Below are 19,135 nucleotides of genomic sequence, written 5' to 3' on the forward strand. Positions count from 1 at the left end.
ACGTGTATGTGTGTGTGTGGCTGCTTGTACTAGTCCGGACTGATGCCGATTTATAGTGCTAGCTCACTGAGATACCATGCCGCAGTTTAACATGAATACCCCACTCAGACACAGTATACTGACTCCGAGCCGACCAGTCCTTGTTTTAGCCCCTTAATGCCGAGCGCCAGACAGGGTAACAACAAGTACAATCTTTTAACGTCTTTTTGTATGACGCGACCCGGGATCGAACCCTGGACCTTCCGCTCTCCGGGCGGACGCTCTACCACAAGATCACGGAGGCGGTCTTTTTTTAATATGGGAAATATCAACCTTGTCCCGTTAATCGGTATTTGCCTCGCCAAAGGCTCGGCAAATACCGATTAACTAAGACTCGGTTGATATTTCCCATATTAAAAAACACTCGTGATGAATCCTCTATGTAATATACTGTCAACCGAGGATGTGCTTGAGAACAGCTAGCTGGCTGACGACCCACCGCTCTTAGGTAACTGTTAGGGTGACCCTGGACCCTGACGGAGTACTGCGACCCCACAATCCCCGTCCCTGCGACATGTTTAGCCTACACCCTGCACATGACCCCTGGGCAAAAGGTGAACCTGCTGACACAATCACAACCCGTCGTATGCTAATGTGACCTTAAGCGGATAATCGGAGAGTAATGCGTGTTCATCCATCACGCGGTTTCTCTACGTAACTCGTATGTCATACGTAATTTTAGAAAGCGAAAGTACCATGATGCAAGATGTTATGGAGGAAATCCGTATTGGGTAACAGATTCATGAGCTGTGGGCATTGTGCAACACAACAGTCCCCGTCCTACCGAGGGAGGACAACCTAACAGCCTGTCACGCAGAGCGAGGACTTTGTGTAACCTCAGTAGGCAATATCAGGTACATAGCGCAGCTGTTGCAACCTTTGTTGACTGCACCTTTGTATTGTGTTTATATTTCTTTGTGAAACTGTTCTGAACTTTACGTTCTGGCTTCATGACAAAGAAAGCCACGAGATCATTATAATACTTCAAAATAAGACCTCCATCAAGCTCATTCTCGATCTCAACACCCTTAAATTATGATTCAACAAGCAAGCATACGAATAATAATTTATTGCAAAACTATGTACATGTTCATGGGAATGTGTGATTGGAATGTGAAGGGAATGAAAAAAACGTTTCTGGTATTGTAATTACTAAACAATCGCATAATGTTGATCCATTTTCAGTTCTACTTTTTGATGTATTGATAAATCACAGCTATGGAGACGTACACATGGAACGTACAAAGATGGTGCTAAAAGATCCACTAGAAATACTTTGTGCATAAAGATCACCTTATGTGAAGGTTCTCGAACAAGGCACTCCTCTGGTGGATAATGAAACGAAACTTGACCTGGTGATTAGATAAGAACGGCGTCATCATTTTCCATTTCTTTATCTTGGTCTGACAACGTGAAGTACAGCATCTTCTCGTGTATCACGTGACGAATTCATCGTATCGGTGGCACAGCACGTAGTTTATGTCAAGTCATGTCTGTCGATGTTTGATCACGAACAACTCCGAGGAAGGCTTGGATATTTTGGGCAATGTTGCAAAAAAGGTTATTTCCCCACGTTTTGGTCCGAAATACTCTGGTGATTAGCACGTGGGCGATTCCACACAACAATGTACAAAGGTGTCAGCACTATAACACTGTCCTGAGCTAGGCCTGTACACTATTGCCTCCATAAAAGGTCAAATGTTATATTTCCGAAATGGTCCAAATTGTCGAAACATGACTGAGATATATACAATCTCGTTTTGGTCCCAGAGGGGACTTGCTGGTGGAGCTTTTTCATGATGCATTTTCGCAAATGTCTGTTTAGCTTTCTTCTTCAGTCACCCGCAGCTCTATTCTTCCTCTTCTTCCTTCTTCAGACTCTCCATCTCGGAGCCCTCCTTATGCTGATCGATGGACACCTTCACGATAGGGGACGCCGTTGTCAGGTCGTTGTAGACGCCGGCACTCAAGGCAGAGTTGCGCTGGACCTTGGCCGCTCTCGCATACTCCGAGTCACGGTCCCTGATTTCAAGAAATATAATAAATGACTTTGCCTGAAGATTCAAATTATTCAGTAAAAGAAAAAACACAAGGGAGAGTCACAAATGTTTCCTGTTTGAATATACATGTTATACAATATATGAATAAGATGACACTTTACTAAAAATATTTATTTGGAAAAAGTAAGGAAGCAGAAGAAAATCTGATGATGTTTGATCAGTGATAGTGTATGTCAAAGGAAGTACGATACGGTGTCTAAGACACATAGCCTCATGTCAGTTTGGGAGAATATACGGGAAGTCAAGCAGAATCCCATGTTCAGCTGATCGTGGGTTCGAATCCCAGTGCATCCCAATTATGACCCTTGGTCTGACTTCATTATATCCGCCAAACCAAAGACGTATATATACATATAAGTAATATATATATACGTCTCTGACCCAACATATACAGCCTGAATAACTTGGGCATTCTTCCAAACTGACGCCAAGATAAAATTGAAATATCCACCTCGCTTATAAAAAGAATATTTCCCTGTGGTATGTTATCAGCATAATGTCTATCCTATTTCATATTCAGTGAGTGGGTTGTATGTGCGTGATTAAAATACAGCTCCCAAAATAACTGAAAGCGTGTTTGAATTCAGATCGTTTCATCAACAGCATTTCATATCAACAATAACATCAAGTATAACTGCTGTGAGTTAATAGTCACAGTCTATTTCATTTCATTCGACTTTCAATATGCCATATCTAAACTACACACAGATATCGTAAATATTTTTATCTCTATTCAAAGTGAACACAGATATATTTAAACAAACTGGTATATCTTCCCGAGAAGCATGAATACATTCTAGACATATTTTGAGGCTAGATACACCGCCAGCAGGCAGTATGCGTGTCCATGGAACCTAACCGAAGCCACAATGAAGGGACGAACATTGTTTTTCATTATGTTTACAACCCACCTCTTGTTCTTGATCCAGATTGTGACGATAATGGCGAAGGCGGCGATTCCAGCCAATACTCCACAAATAACTCCGACAACAAGCCCTGAAAGACAACCAAATTGAGCGAATAAGTGATAAGAAACTCACAAACACGTAAACAACTCAGCCTTGAGTCCAATGCGACGCAGTACTCCAGTCGGCAATCTCGTGGTGTACGTTTGGCAAATGGTCAGTTGGATATAAAACAATAACAACATCACATAAACAAAGACTTCAGACATAATTACCCTCCATTGTTTCTCCAGAAACTGCACAAATGCGGGTTTAACGTGAAAAGAACGGGACAAAGAACGTATCCTTGCACAGTGAAGAGCGTCCGCTTTGTTAGAACGCTGGTGGGGAAATGGTGACACTGTAGTCACCGGGGGGGTTGTCTGGGGCGTACGTCACAGGTCACTTGGCAAGGGTTGTCGCTTCACTCTCCCTTAATAGGTCCAGCAGGTTTGCCGCACGGCGCAGGTTGTGAGGGGAATGCTGGTGAAGTCAGCATTGCTTTAGCTGTAGCGATAATTTGCATAACGACCTACTTTATTGTCCGTAGATAAGCGGCGTTATGGAACGCAGTTGTCGATTAAGCTTGACTTTGTTATCGCACGGGCTGTCGGTGACTAACTGAATTGATTATCGGCTGGAGGGGTACGTGTTGAGGACCATGCATATCGAACAGTTTGTGTTTAAATCTTGAAACTTATGAATAACTACTGCACAATTCTCTGTAACGCCTCGGGGCTACTTCTTGTCCTTTCACAGTAGTATGTGTTGAGTTCATATATACAGGCAGATATGTTTACACAGGGTAGGAAAAGTTACATTGATATAAACCAGGGAAAGCTAGTGGGAAGCCAAATAAAGCGAAGTGAAAACATCTTAATTTGTATTGAAAAGAGATTAAACGCCATATAAAGCATACTGAAAATGGGAGTAAACCCCCAAAAGTACTAACGTGTACTTTACTAGGAAAGTGCAATCCTAATTATAACATTTGTTACATTTAACCACTTTCTAAAAGTCATTGTGTATCCATAGCTTTCGGTCATGGGAGCCGTGCCAATTTACACATGCCAGTACGTGATCTAGACTACCAGTTGTCGAACTTCCATTTTTGTGGAAACTTCGGTGGCTGAGTAGGTTAGTCAGTGACTTCCTGTGCTGCCGATTAGGTGCCTCACTCTGAGAGTGCGGGTTCGACTCCCAGATGGCACTCCAACCCAAAAGTACTAGAATTTGTACTTTACTAAGAAGAGCGTCATCCCAATTATAACATTTGGTTCATGAGATTGCTTGTTTGTTTGTTTGTTTGTTTGTTTGATGATGCACTCAACAGTATTCCAACTTAACTACCGTGCAAAAGAGAGTGAACACCCATGTTTGATGGTGGTTACACATGAAACCAATACGACATGATTATTCGTTGGTGATGTATTTGATACGGGTATCATGGTTTTGCGGTGTTTCGGCGAGTTTTCAGCCTTGTAACTTTTTGACAACGTTTGTAATTTGTGCTCAAATCCGTTTTCAAGCGTATACATGTATACATGATTTACAAAACGCCAAAATATTTCAGTAATTTTGCCCCCAAAATCAATTTATTATTTCATGATAACGAATTCCAAACATATGTTTGCTCTATTTTATCACCCAGTGCCTGAACATGATAGGATTAAAAGAGACGAAAGTCAATGTATATTAATATATTGTTTTGAATTTTTGGGTTCCTAATCCTCGCATAATTAGTCTATTTAGAACTTTTGGATAACTTTTAGTCAATCTGACGGAATGTTTTTTGGTAAAATTCTGAAATATGTTGGCTGTGTTTACACGTATATAACTTTCTTTTGCCCGGCAGTTTCTATCACTATTTTCAATATTGATCAATCATTTGCAAAATGTTGATATAGCCAATAGTTGTTGATACAGTCGTGAAGGGGTTCATTTTGTTCTGGATTTAGAATGACATCATGGGGAATTTTGGCAGGAAACATTTATCAACATTTGCAAAATGTTGATATGGCCAATAGTTTTTGATACAGTCGTGAAGGCGTTCATTTGTTCGGATTTAGAATGACATCATGGGGGATTTAGGCAGGAAATATTTACTAATCAAACACAACGCTTATATATGCAATCAACAACTACATGTATTATGCCCACACAGAAGATGGTTGAAGAAAGAATGGGGGAGATTTTATTCTGCTGCCAAATACCACTGACACCTACCTATTCTTCCAGAGTCGTTGTTGGTGTAAACTCTGACTGTGGTGTTGGTGGTGGTTGAATCATACGGCGTCGTTGAACTGTTTTCTGAAACAATAGAGAAACGTCTCAAAACATCGCTTCCTAGAGTGAACAAAGGGTATTAACTGGGATATTTCAAATATACATTTGCGAATACATGCCGTCTGCACTGGTTTTCAAAGATCCATTCTTTTAATTGTCACCACTATTTTGTTGATGTTGTCTGAGATGCCTCATTTACTTTCTCATTTCATGGTTGAAGTTTTGTGTTCTTTGATTCTGATGCTGATGGGGTGGTATGTTTTCACATAGGATTGTCCACAGCTACAGTCAGTTTTGTAAATTTCTCTTTCAGATTCTTGGCGGCAGAAACACAGCCATCTTGGACCATATCAGCAACTGCCCCAATCACAACATCAATTGGGAAAACGTCCAAATCCTCTACAACCTCTGTGACTTTACTAAAATAAAACTAACAGATGCAGTCCATATTATCCGCCACAAGCCTTCCATCAACATAGATCAAGGCTATTTCATCCCATCCGCCTACTGTGAAGTCATCAAGAACTAATGCATTTTCCTATCCTGTTTAATTGGCTTCCTCATCATGTTGTTACAATATTATACTTCTGGACCCGTATGTATCAAAGCCTCGTTAACTAATGGCTACATTAAACCCTAATGATACATTAAATTCTTAATGCACGATTAATTAATGGCATCATTACAGTTTGATACAACCGGGGCCTGGTGTTTTATTTAATCTACTCATTTTTTCTCATGTATGCAAATTATTGTTGACTGTTAATCCTTCACCTACTATATATAATTATATATGAACCATGTTCATTATTGAAATATATCTACAATCAGAAATTCCCAAAACAGTCAGTGTTCTGTATTCAGTTTTGCTTGACAACGGTACCTAAACGTCGCTACTACAGTAAAATAACGAAGTTGTTATCCATACATTGTGTCTATTTTGTCATCGGTCAACTTGCCAATCAATGGCATGTACATACCTGTGTAGCATAGCATATAAAGTAACTTTATAACTTTAAAATAAGTTAAATATTGTTGTATTTCCGTACCTAGGAGGCCATAGGCCGACAGTACATTGTATGTACACTGCTTATTAATAGGCTGCCTTAAACTTATACATAACAAACATTCTGTACATTTCTGCACGATGCAAATACATTTCAGTGTTTCTTAATAAACGAAATATACACTGCCGGGCAAGGGAAAGTATACACTTTAAAATTGTAATTGGCCAAAACAATTACAACGTTATCAAAACGTTACTATGCTGAAAACAATCGACGAAACACTCCGAACTTAAGTCCAACACACAACTATGATACCCTTAGCAAATACATTCCCATCGAATAACCATTTCTTGTTTGTTTCATTTTTAGCCACCATCAAACATGGGTGTATACTTTCTCTATCCCCAACGTGCGATGTATTTTTCAGGTAATATATACAGTAAACTACGGTTATAACGAACACGCTTATAACGAACTGACGGATATAACGAACTACTTTTTTGGTCCCGATAATTAGCTGTATTATGCTGTATATATGCTTATAACGAACTACGGTTATAACGAACTAAAATTAGTAGTCCCTTTGAGTTCGTTATAACCGTACTTTACTGTACTTATATATGGCAATAGAAAGGACACAGAAGCAGAACATGATCCTCATCATGTCAAATGATACCATGACAGATTATACTACGTTCCAGAATTCAATACGTCCGCTCCACACCCCGTGATCACTTATCAAGCTGATCTATGCCACATAACACAACGATGTATCACTCCTGGGTAGGTATGTAAGATAGGTAAACTGTCCACAAAGCTGTCTACATTCCCAGGTGAGTCCCAGTTAAGGTGGGCGGTCTCTCCTGCACTGTGAGCCGTGCTTTACAACACTGCGGGGTTCGCTCTAACCGGATAACGCTTCCTGTGGGGGAGAGAGAGGTTATCGCTCAAGCCCTACAAACAAACCTGTTTCAAGACTGCATGCATCGTAATGTATTGACACGGGGGGTTTAACTTGGAAATATTCCAATGATAACAATTGTCTAATTCATCAGGGGAAGGAGTGATGTGTGAAAAGGGGGGAATATCATTTGAAGGGTTCATTATAACAGTGGTTGCATTCTCAAATATTCACTCTATGGTTTATGTCAAGAATAAAGACATAAAACACTGGGTACTTGAGGATGCCGTGGTACGGATGCTGGAGTTTGTGTGGAAAACATACATGTATAAGTCTTAGTTTCACAGCATTCCGTTTCCCTGGTTGCATGATGGTTCGACTGTCTAACTGCTCTGCTTCCCAAACGTCTTTACCTAGCACCACAATGTTCTGATTGTCTAGCGTCACAGTGTTCTGTTTCCCAACCCTCTTTACCTAGCACCACGATGTTCTGATTGTCTAGTGTCACAGTGTTCTGCTTCCCAAACGTCTTTACCTAGCACCACAATGTTCTGATTGTCTAGTGTTACAGTGTTCTGCTTCCGAAACGTCTTTACCTAGCACCACACTGTTCTGATTGTCTAGTGTTAAAGTGTTCTGCTTCCCAAACGTCTTTACCTAGCACCACGATGTTCTGATTGTCTAGTGTTACAGTGTTCTGCTTCCCAAACGTCTTTACCTAGCACCACACTGTTCTGATTGTCTAGCGTCACAGTGTTCTGCTTCCCAAACGTCTTTACCTAGCACCACACTGTTCTGAATGTCTAGCGTCACAGTGTTCTGTTTCCCAAACGTCTTTACCTAGCACCACACTGTTCTGAATGTCTAGCGTCACAGTGTTCTGTTTCCCAAACGTCTTTACCTAGCACCACACTGTTCTGATTGTCTAGCGTTACAGTGTTCTGCTTCCCAAACGTCTTTACCTAGCACCACACTGTTCTGATTGTCTAGCGTTACAGTGTTTTGCTTCCCAAACGTCTTTACCTAGCACCACACTGTTCTGAATGTCTAGCGTTACAGTGTTCTGGTTCCCAAACGTCTTTACCTAGCACCAAACTGTTCTGATTGTCTAGCGTCACAGTGTTCTGCTTTCCAAACGTCTTTACCTAGCACCACACTGTTCTGAATGTCTAGTGTTACAGTGTTCTGCTTCCCAAACGTCTTTCCCTAGCACCACACTGTTCTGAATGTCTAGTGTTACAGTGCTCTGCTTCCCAAACGTCTTTACCTAGCACCACAATGTTCTGAATGTCTAGTGTTACAGTGTTCTGTTTCCCAAACGTCTTTACCTAGCACCACAATGTTCTGAATGTCTAGCGTCACAGTGTTCTGTTTCCCAAACGTCTTTACCTAGCACCACGATGTTCTGATTGTCTAGTGTTACAGTGTTCTGCTTCCCAAACGTCTTTACCTAGCACCACACTGTTCTGAATGTCTAGTGTTACAGTGTTCTGCTTCCCAAACGTCTTTACCTAGCACCACACTGTTCTGATTGTCTAGTGTTACAGTGTTCTGCTTCCCAAACGTCTTTCCCTAGCACCACACTGTTCTGAATGTCTAGTGTTACAGTGCTCTGCTTCCCAAACGTCTTTACCTAGCACCACAATGTTCTGAATGTCTAGTGTTACAGTGTTCTGTTTCCCAAACGTCTTTACCTAGCACCACAATGTTCTGAATGTCTAGCGTCACAGTGTTCTGTTTCCCAAACGTCTTTACCTAGCACCACACTGTTCTGATTGTCTAGTGTTACAGTGTTCTGCTTCCCAAACGTCTTTACCTAGCACCACACTGTTCTGAATGTCTAGTGTTACAGTGCTCTGCTTCCCAAACGTCTTTACCTAGCACCACAATGTTCTGAATGTCTAGTGTTACAGTGTTCTGTTTCCCAAACGTCTTTACCTAGCACCACACTGTTCTGAATGTCTAGTGTTACAGTGTTCTGCTTCCCAAACGTCTTTACCTAGCACCACGATGTTCTGATTGTCTAGTGTTACAGTGTTCTGCTTCCCAAACGTCTTTACCTAGCACCACACTGTTCTGATTGTCTAGCGTCACAGTGTTCTGTTTCCCAAACGTCTTTACCTAGCACCACGATGTTCTGAATGTCTAGCGTCACAGTGTTCTGTTTCCCAAACGTCTTTACCTAGCACCACACTGTTCTGATTGTCTAGCGTTACAGTGTTCTGCTTCCCTAACGTCTTTACCTAGCACCACACTGTTCTGAATGTCTAGTGTTACAGTGTTCTGCTTCCCAAACGTCTTTCCCTAGCACCACACTGTTCTGAATGTCTAGTGTTACAGTGTTCTGCTTCCCAAACGTCTTTACCTAGCACCACACTGTTCTGATTGTCGAGCGTTACAGTGTTCTGCTTCCCAAACGTCTTTACCTAGCACTACACTGTTCTGATTGTCTAGTGTTACAGTGTTCTGCTTCCCAAACGTCTTTATCTAGCACCACACTGTTCTGAATGTCTAGTGTTACAGTGTTCTGCTTCCCAAACGTCTTTACCTAGCACTACACTGTTCTGATTGTCTAGTGTTACAGTGTTCTGTTTCCCAAACGTCTTTACCTAGCACCACACTGTTCTGATTGTCTAGCGTCACAGTGTTCTGCTTCCCAAACGTCTTTACCTAGCACCACACTGTTCTGAATGTCTAGTGTTACAGTGTTCTGCTTCCCAAACGTCTTTCCCTAGCACCACCCTGTTCTGAATGTCTAGCGTCTCAGTGTTCTGCTTCCCAAACGTCTTTACCTAGCACCACACTGTTCTGATTGTCTAGTGTTACAGTGTTCTGCTTCCCAAACGTCTTTACCTAGCACCACACTGTTCTGATTGTCGAGCGTTACAGTGTTCTGCTTCCCAAACGTCTTTACCTAGCACCACACTGTTCTGATTGTCTAGCGTCACAGTGTTCTGCTCCCCAAACGTCTTTACCTAGCACCACACTGTTCTGAATGTCTAGTGTTACAGTGTTCTGCTTCCCAAACGTCTTTACCTAGCACCACCCTGTTCTGAATGTCTAGCGTCTCAGTGTTCTGCTTCCCAAACGTCTTTACCTAGCACCACACTGTTCTGATTGTCTAGTGTTACAGTGTTCTGCTTCCGAAACGTCTTTACCTAGCACCACGCTGTTCTGATTGTCTAGCGTTACAGTGTTCTGCTTCCCAAACGTCTTTACCTAGCACCACACTGTTCTGATTGTCTAGCGTTACAGTGTTCTGCTTCCCAAACGTCTCTACCTAGCACCACACTGTTCTGAATGTCTAGCGTCACAGTGTTCTGCTTCCCAAACGTCTTCACCTAGCACCACACTGTTCTGATTGTCTAGTGTTACAGTGTTATGTTTCCCAAACGTCTTTACCTAGCACCACACTGTTCTGAATGTCTAGTGTTACAGTGTTCTGTTTCCCAAACGTCTTTACCTAGCACCACACTGTACTGAATGGGGGCGGTCGGGTAGCCTAGTGGTTAAAGCGTTCGCTCGTCACGCCGAAGACCCGGGTTCGATTCCCGACATGGGTACAACGTGTGAAGCGCATTTCTGGTGTCCCCCGCCGTGATATTGCTGAAATATTGCTAAAAGCGGCGTAAAACCATACTCACTCACTGTTCTGAATGTCTAGTGTTACAGTGTTCTGTTTCCCAAACGTCTTTACCTAGCACCACAATGTTCTGAATGTCTAGTGTTACAGTGTTCTGCTTCCCAAACGTCTTTACCTAGCACCACACTGTTCTGAATGTCAAGTGTTACAGTGTTCTGTTTCCCAAACGTCTTTACCTAGCACCACAATGTTCTGAATGTCTAGTGTTACAGTGTTCTGCTTCCCAAACGTCTTTACCTAGCACCACACTGTTCTGATTGTCTAGTGTTACAGTGTTCTGTTTCCCAAACGTCTTTACCTAGCACCACACTGTTCTGATTGTCTAGTGTTACAGTGTTCTGTTTCCCAACCCTCTTTACCTAGCACCACACTGTTCTGATTGTCTAGTGTTACAGTGTTCTGTTTCCCAAACGTCTTTACCTAGCACCACAATGTTCTGAATGTCTAGTGTTACAGTGTTCTGTTTCCCAAACGTCTTTACCTCGTACAACAATTTTCAGATTTCTTTGACATGCATTTAGAAGTTGGAGTACTAGGAAAACATGAACAACTTCTTTATTACAGTTGGGAGCGACGGTTCGCTTAAGGTTCTAACACCGTTATCGAAACGTCCATTTATCTTATCCTTACTTAATTTTCTGATTCTAGCGTCACAATGTCCTGCTTCCCAAACGTCAAAATTGCCTTTCCCTAGCATCACAATATTCTAATTGCCTAACGTCACAATGCCCTTTATCCGTCGCCACAACGTTCTTTCTCCAGCGTCACACTGTTCTAATTGTCGGACGTTGCAATATTTTGTCCCCTGCATCACAATGTTCAGTTTAGCCTCACAAAGTTGTGTCTCTGGTGTCATTATTCTGTTTTATAATGTCTTGACTGTCTAGCGTCACGATATTCTGATTTAGTTTCTGTTTCTCTAGAATCAGTTTCCTTAGTATCACAATACTGACGTTGTAACAATGGTATTTCTCCAGCGTTATAATGTTCTGTTTCCCTAGCCTCACAGCGATCTATTTCCCTAGCCCCACAATCATCTGTTTCCCTAGCCCCACAATCATCTGTTTCCCTAGCCCCACAATCATCTGTCTCCCTAGCCCCACAATCATCTATTTCCCTAGCCCCACAATCATCTGTTTCCCTAGCCCCACAATCATCTGTTTCCCTAGCCCCACAAACATCTGTTTCCCTAGCCCCACAATCATCTGTTTCCCTAGCCCCACAATCATCTGTTTCCCTAGCCCCACACTCATCTGTTTCCTTGCCCCACAATCATCTGTTTCCCTAGCCCCACAATCATCTGTTTCCCTAGCCCCACAATCATCTGTTTCCCTAGCCCCACAATCATCTATTTCCCTAGCCCCACAATCATCTCTTTCCCTAGCCCCACAATCATCTGTTTCCTTGCCCCACAATGTTCTGTTTCCCTAGCCCCACAATTATCTATTTCCCTAGCCCCACAATCATCTGTTTCCCTAGCCCCACAATGTTCTGTTTCCCTAGCCCCACATTGTTCTGTTTCCCTAGCCTCACAGCGATCTATTTCCCTAGCCCCACAATCATCTGTTTCCCTAGCCCCACAACCATCTGTTTCCCTAGCCCCACAATGTTCTGTTTCCCTAGCCTCACAGCGATCTATTTTCCTAGCCCCACAACCATCTGTTTCCCTAGCCCCACAACCATCTGTTTCCCTAGCCCCACAATGTTCTGTTTCCCTAGCCCCACAATGTTCTGTTTCCCTAGCCCCACAATCATCTGTTTCCCTAGCCCCACAATCATCTGTTTCCCTAGCCCCACAATCATCTGTTTCCCTAGCCCCACAATCATCTATTTCCCTAGCCCCACAATCATCTGTCTCCCTAGCCCCACAATCATCTGTTTCCCTAGCCCCACAATCATCTGTTTCCCTAGCCCCACAATCATCTGTTTCCTTGCCCCACAATGTTCTGTTTCCCTAGCCCCACAATCATCTGTTTCCCTAGCCCCACAATCATCTGTTTCCCTAGCCCCACAATCATCTATTTCCCTAGCCCCACAATCATCTATTTCCCTTGCCCCACAATCATCTGTTTCCCTAGCCCCACAATGTTCTGTTTCCCTAACCCCACAATCATCTATTTCCCTAGCGCCGAAGAACCGGGTTCGATTCCCAACATGGGTACAATGTGTGAAGCCCATTTCTGGTGTCCCCCGCCGTGATATTGCTGGAATATTGCTAAAAGCGGCGTAAAACCTTATTCACTCACTCACTCACTCTATTTCCCTAGCCCCACAATTATCTATTTCCCTTGCCCCACAATCATCTGTTTCCCTAGCCCCACAATCATCTATTTCCCTAGCCCCACAATCATCTATTTACCAAGCGTCAGGCTTCTCCTTTTCCCTACGCTCACACTGTTTCCCTAGCGCCAAATTGCTGTTTCCCTGGCGACACACACCTCTATTTCCCCAACTGGCGTCCTTGATACTTTTAACATTTCATAGTGACCCCTCCCTCTTGCAACACTCCAAATTCTCAAGCGTGTTCAGTCTCTACTCAATCACAGCTCCAAACACCAACCCCATGTAGAGGCAACACCATGCAGCGGTCTTACCTTCAGCAGGTAAACACAAGTTCATTGGGAACGCAAACAATTGCCGAAACAAATTTAAGTTGACCTAGACTAACATCTAGTCTCTGAAATGAACACATCTTACATAAAAAAACAGTTGTTCAGTTATCTTGATAAAAAATAATAAAAAGGAGCCCAGTGACTCTCTTCATTTTCAGATACTGCAGTGATCTCGCACGGGCTGTATTTGATATATATTTGTATCAGGGTCTGTAAGACAGACTAAAGTTACCCACTGTCTTTGTTTTGTTCAGCGTTCCACTGGTTTGACATGCGTGTAATATTTCACAATGGAGGGGGGTGGGGTAGGGGTGGGGTGGGGTGGGGTGGAGTGGGTGTAACAGCACAAAGCGTTAAAACTCGGCAAAGTCTGAGATAATGCTACAGTAGTTTTGTGCATGCGGGCATCGTCAGTGTAAAGGCCATAGCCACTGTAAGCTACACCCATGCGGTTGCATAACTTCAGATTGTATGACTTAAGTTTGCTTAGTTGTACTAATGAGCTTCTATTGTGAGCGACCTCTTAACACGTTGTGAAGTACATATAACTGGTAGGTGTATATCTCCTGTCGCTATTGTCAGCTAGTGTAAATATAGGCTGGTAATCGTTGTCCACGCGGTCTATTAATTGGGTGAAATTCATTGTCCATACCAACTGCACATACTTGTAGATGGCCGTGATAGAGGTGTGACAACCAGTGCGGTCGGCTTGGAGTATGAATGTGTTGGTGATATTGAGGTTGATGACAATCCTACTTCAACACAGGTGCAGAATGTTGTACAGTAAACTACGGTTTATAACGACTACGCTTATAACGAACTGACGGATATAACGAACTGACGGATATAACGAACTTACTTTTTTAGTCCCGACTATTTGCTGTAGTTATGCTGTATATATGCTTATAACGAACTAAGGTTATAACGAACAAAAATTAGTAGTCCCTTTGAGTTCGTTATAACCGTACTTTACTGTACATCGTTTTGAGTCCCCGTGGGTTTCCGGGTTATAATTGGTTCCCAGTGCTTGTTGTAAGAGTCGACCAAATGGAACGGGTGGCCGGGGTCAGTGACTCGGTTGATTGTGTGTCATCGTACCCCGACAGTGTGGCGCGTTGCTCATAATATCAATCACTGGATAGTCTGGTCAACACTTGATTATTTATAGGCCGCATTCGTATAGCTAAAACAAGATTCTGGGTCCGTCATCTTCACATGAAGGAAGGAATTCGCAGTGTAAAGGTGCGTCCTTTACCGCGCCAGAAAGATTCTGGGTTCGATTCTTTGATTCGCCATGATTACATTCCTAGGTTTGTCAGAAAAAAATGCCCGTTTTCGTTGGTTTCATTAAAGTGGTCAACGTCTAAGACCTGTACCACTTCGGGCTTCCCTGTCACCTGACACCAACTGACAGACAGACAGACAGACAGACAGATTTATTCAGTAATCAGGCCTCCAGCCCATAATACATGTTAACATAATGTAGATCATAGATGCTTATATACTATGGCGTTATGTTAAGACAAATAGTTTTAGAATACGTTAGAACAGTGATGAGTTACGTATATTCATAACTTTAGATAGGAATAGTCCAATGTGTTTTCAAGTTCTTGTGGAGTTTGTTGACATAAGGTTTAAAAACTGTTGAAATGTGGTCAAGTTGATTTCACTTTCAGCAACGCATTCTCTTCTTGCAGCTCGGTATCTGTCACAGATTGACAATACATGATACTCATCCTCAATTAGAGTTAAACCTTTGTAGTGGCAATACACGCACACACGTTCTTCCTATGGGATTTTAGAATGTTTTCCAGTTTCAACTGCAAGTTTAAAGTTGTTACACCTGAACATACATATTAATCTTTTATAATAAGCAGAGATTTCACATGATAATAAGTATGTTTCTACATAAAGGAGAGATTTGTACTGTGAGTAATATTTGCATTTAGATGAGAGACACCAAATGATATAAGTTTAATCCTTTACTCACTTACTCTCCTCACACGAGATACCCATGTGACGTCACGAGTAGCACCAAGAGTCGCGTCCCTTTACAAGAGACATTAGTCGTGGGTTCAATTCCCAGGTTGTCCCTGACTAGCATCATTGCTTTATGAAGTGCCAACATCCACGACCATACGTCATATCGGGCATTCCTCCCACATTAATCTGACAAACCGTGAAATATTGGCTTTAAACCCACTCACTTATGTTTACGTATTGGAAGGTCAAGATCAGATAGGAAATGAGATCACGCCCATGTTTGTCCCAACCTTCCTGGTTTCAATAACAAATAAAGTAATAGTGGATCGAGTGCTGGGCGCAATGGTACATACGTGGCATTCTACTTTTACCGTGTATATTTAGTTTGTACATCACTCAGGATACATTTTAAGACAGATTCATAAAAAAACTAGTAAAAGGTATTTGTGAAATTCTAAATGGAATTGCTCTTTGTTTCGTTTTTTAAGTATTTTTATGGATCTGTTATAAAATTATCCAATGTAACGAGGCTATAATAAGATATCTGCCTGTCTATCTTTGACAACGTGGCGTTAAGTAATGTTTGGGGGCAGAGAAAGGTCGCCCCGACCCCTATCTATGAGGTAACGTGCTGAAAGGCAGATACATAGGGCTATATTCAGACATGGCTTCATATTTCAGATGCAAATAGATATGCGAATGTCATACATAATGCGTTAACTCGTCTCGTTCTTATTTTTTATTATCATGTGCATGTGTTGTAAATAAGATAAGCCATTGTTGACCGCGAATAACATGTTACGCATGGAAGTTCACGGTTGTCCGGTATCGATACCCGGAAAACCATTGAAGACCCCGATTGACAATCTAATATTATCTAAAATTAATTTCAGATACGATCTGATGTAGCGGCAGGCAAGGGCTTGTTATCGTGTTATCGATTGTGCACGTGCTGAGTAAGAGGACCTGGTTTCCCATGAGTAAGAAGTGATGACGTCATTTCAGTGAAACAAAGAGGTGCAGATGGAACCACAATATTACTATTTTACCCAGGAAATGAAGTATCCTCGCAGACAATTTGCAGAATTGGTTATGTTAAAACTATTTAATTAACATGTATTGAATAACACGCCTCGATTCAGTTTCAACGAAATTGCGGAAATAAATAAAATATTCTAACGCTCGATTAAGGAACGTGTTCCCCTAAGAAAGATTTCCTCATTTACCGGGTTTATATAAAATTGACAACTTTTAATGATCTGAACAAACAGCATCATGAATTGGAGAATACTGTTTTCTTAGTGATGAAAAAATGTCCTTGTTAGAACGGATAGGCAGTGTGACAGAGAGGTTCTACTGTGAGTTCAAATAAACGCTATAATATCCAAATTTATTATATTCGTTGAAGATAAATCGTAAAAAAATATTTTTAAAAACGAATTAGGATTCAATTCACGATATCTATATTTTAGATGTTTAGAAACATTTGTTATGTTTATTATGGGATAAATAAACAGACCTAATAAACGTGTCCGTGTTTTTACAGTAAGCCTTCAGATACATCCAGGGTTGCTGGCTGCAATGATTTGAAGGCAGAAACAACACGACACGGTAATAACTAGGCAGTGCAAATATCATCCCGTTCAGTGAAACAAAGCGAGTTGGGGTGACCTCGCGAGACCAATACACATTGCATGAGCTTTACGTGAAGAGATATAACAATGCACCTACATTGGTGACAGAAAAAAACTCACTTACCTTGATTTTGTCGTTTATGTCTGCTCTCAAGCTTGTATCCTTCGACCAAGAAGTTTGTAAACATAAACGCTACGATCGAAACAGTACACACAACCTTGTACATCTTGAACCTAACGTGAACTGTCAGGGCTTGTCCTACAAACGTGCGGTATTTCGCTTTGAGATGCAATCCGTTTGAATTGTTGCGTTTTATACACAGGTGAATCTTATCAGCTGATACGCTCGGCAGGTGTAAGACGCCAGGTTAAACGCCGCCAATCGCTCCAACAGAAAGTACACACAAACAAATCGTTACGCTTCAGTTACACTCAACAAAGATAGTTTTTAAAAACTGTATCCCAGCAATTAACGCAATCCAATGAAGACAACAAGTTGACGACTTGCAGTGAAGTATGTCGTATATGACAGGTGTAGTTCAAACTGTTATCAATACTATGACGTCACAGGTTATTGGAGATCTGACGGGTCACCTTGTGCGACTAATTGCGAGTCTGGCGCCTAAAACAGAGCGGTGCTAAATACTTGCAGTACACTCAACAAAACATGGAGTAATCCTCTACAGACGTCTGTTGAACAGAGAAGCGGCCAATGGAAGTAAACAGCCCCAGTGTGCAAACATGACGACTACGCGGTTGTGGAGTCTTTGAGGCTGATTCATTGTTCTATTTTTAGACTCGGAAATCCGCGCTATGACTAATGCGGGGATCCCCGTGCGCTTAGCGTTAATGTATGGGATTATGCCCCTAACAGCAATGTAATACGGTTTTATGACATAATCTTGTTATGTCTATTTTGGATGAATGCCATTTCCTTGCTTGGGTGACGTAAATCTCAGATTAACAGAGATTTATAAACGACACGTGTCACGTGTATAATGTCACGCTCTATGAACTGATGCGTCAGAGTGTTTAGCGTGATGTATTCTTCACCTGTTGTCTTATCTGTAATTCAGGTTTAATCATGTTAGCGACATGTTTGTATTACGACGTGGCAATATGCTGGCATGATAAACATGTTTCTGTAGATATCATTGTATTGTGTTGCCTTCTAAATCAATTACGATTGACTGTTTGATTGGTATTCTAGAAGTTGAAGAGTAAACATGAAAACGTAAAAAATCATGGATAACGGCATTTTTCAAAATTCCAAATTTAAATAAATTAAATAAGCAGCCCCAAAGTCCCCCAAGTTGCCCTTCCTTTTCGGACATACCCTCCTCGGCAAAACCACTGATTGGCCTGGCGGGCCCGTGTGCGCGAAATATGCGTAAAGTCGGAAAGCGCACGTAAAAACACCAACTCTCTCTCTCTCTCTCCCCCCCCCCCCCCCCCCCCCCCCTCTCTCTGTCATGGATAATAGGATAATAACGCCGACCTTTACCAATAAACCCGAAGTTGTTATCCATAAAGTTGGACGTTTTCTCAATTAAGATTATATTATATTACGCACTTATCCAGTTACTAGTGTCTTCTGAAATGCGGTTTGTTCCCCGACCAGTAGATCCGTATGCATTCCACTTATCACTCTCAACTCCCTGGGGAGTATACAAGCCACGCTGCCTTCGGGCGCTTCGACGGTTTTAACATCCACTCACAATTAGGGCACCGCTCTCCCCCTGGGTGAAATATAAAAAGAGGCACATTGAACTAAGTCACATGTCACGTTTTGACACTTGTGCTGCGGGTGTATGACCGTATTCGTGTTTCCACCATCTTGTCATCTTTCACCGGGTAAGTGGGTTCTTTTGACTGCACAGATACACTAGGGGTAGTGGCAATCTTGGAGTAGGCCAATTAATAACAGCACTATGACCAGATGATCGCATGACTTGCATGAATGTGTCATATTCCATCGGTATTATCTTACAGCTTTAAATATTCCATTGATAAATATCGGTAGATC

At 41.9% G+C, this 19,135-nt stretch overlaps 1 protein-coding gene across 1 annotated transcript; it reads right to left on the reverse strand.

Moving 5' to 3' along the window:
- Positions 1 to 1,093: 1,093 nt before the first annotated feature.
- Positions 1,094 to 17,853, reverse strand: LOC124132645. Its single transcript, XM_046496647.2, has 4 exons — positions 17,234 to 17,853; positions 5,270 to 5,353; positions 3,011 to 3,095; positions 1,094 to 2,061 (listed from the first exon to the last, which is right to left on the reverse strand). Exons 1-4 carry the CDS (start codon positions 17,334 to 17,336, stop codon positions 1,890 to 1,892), a joined length of 444 nt encoding a protein of 147 aa, XP_046352603.1. The 5' UTR covers positions 17,337 to 17,853; the 3' UTR covers positions 1,094 to 1,889.
- Positions 17,854 to 19,135: the final 1,282 nt, after the last annotated feature.

Source organism: Haliotis rufescens, unplaced genomic scaffold (genome assembly GCF_023055435.1).
Source record: "Haliotis rufescens isolate VD_foot unplaced genomic scaffold, xgHalRufe1.0.p SCAF_7, whole genome shotgun sequence".
In the NCBI taxonomy this organism is placed as follows: Eukaryota; Metazoa; Mollusca; class Gastropoda; order Lepetellida; family Haliotidae; genus Haliotis; species Haliotis rufescens.

Excerpts from the sequence above, each read along its gene's own strand:
- LOC124132645 (XM_046496647.2), bottom strand. The coding sequence starts at position 17,336 with ATGTACAAGGTTGTGTGTACTGTTTCGATCGTAGCGTTTATGTTTACA. Across the intron at positions 5,354-17,233 it reads ACATAAACGACAAAATCAAG|AAAACAGTTCAACGACGCCG; the intron begins GTAAGTGAGTTT and ends CTATTGTTTCAG. Across the intron at positions 2,062-3,010 it reads ATCTGGATCAAGAACAAGAG|GGACCGTGACTCGGAGTATG; the intron begins GTGGGTTGTAAA and ends TCTTGAAATCAG.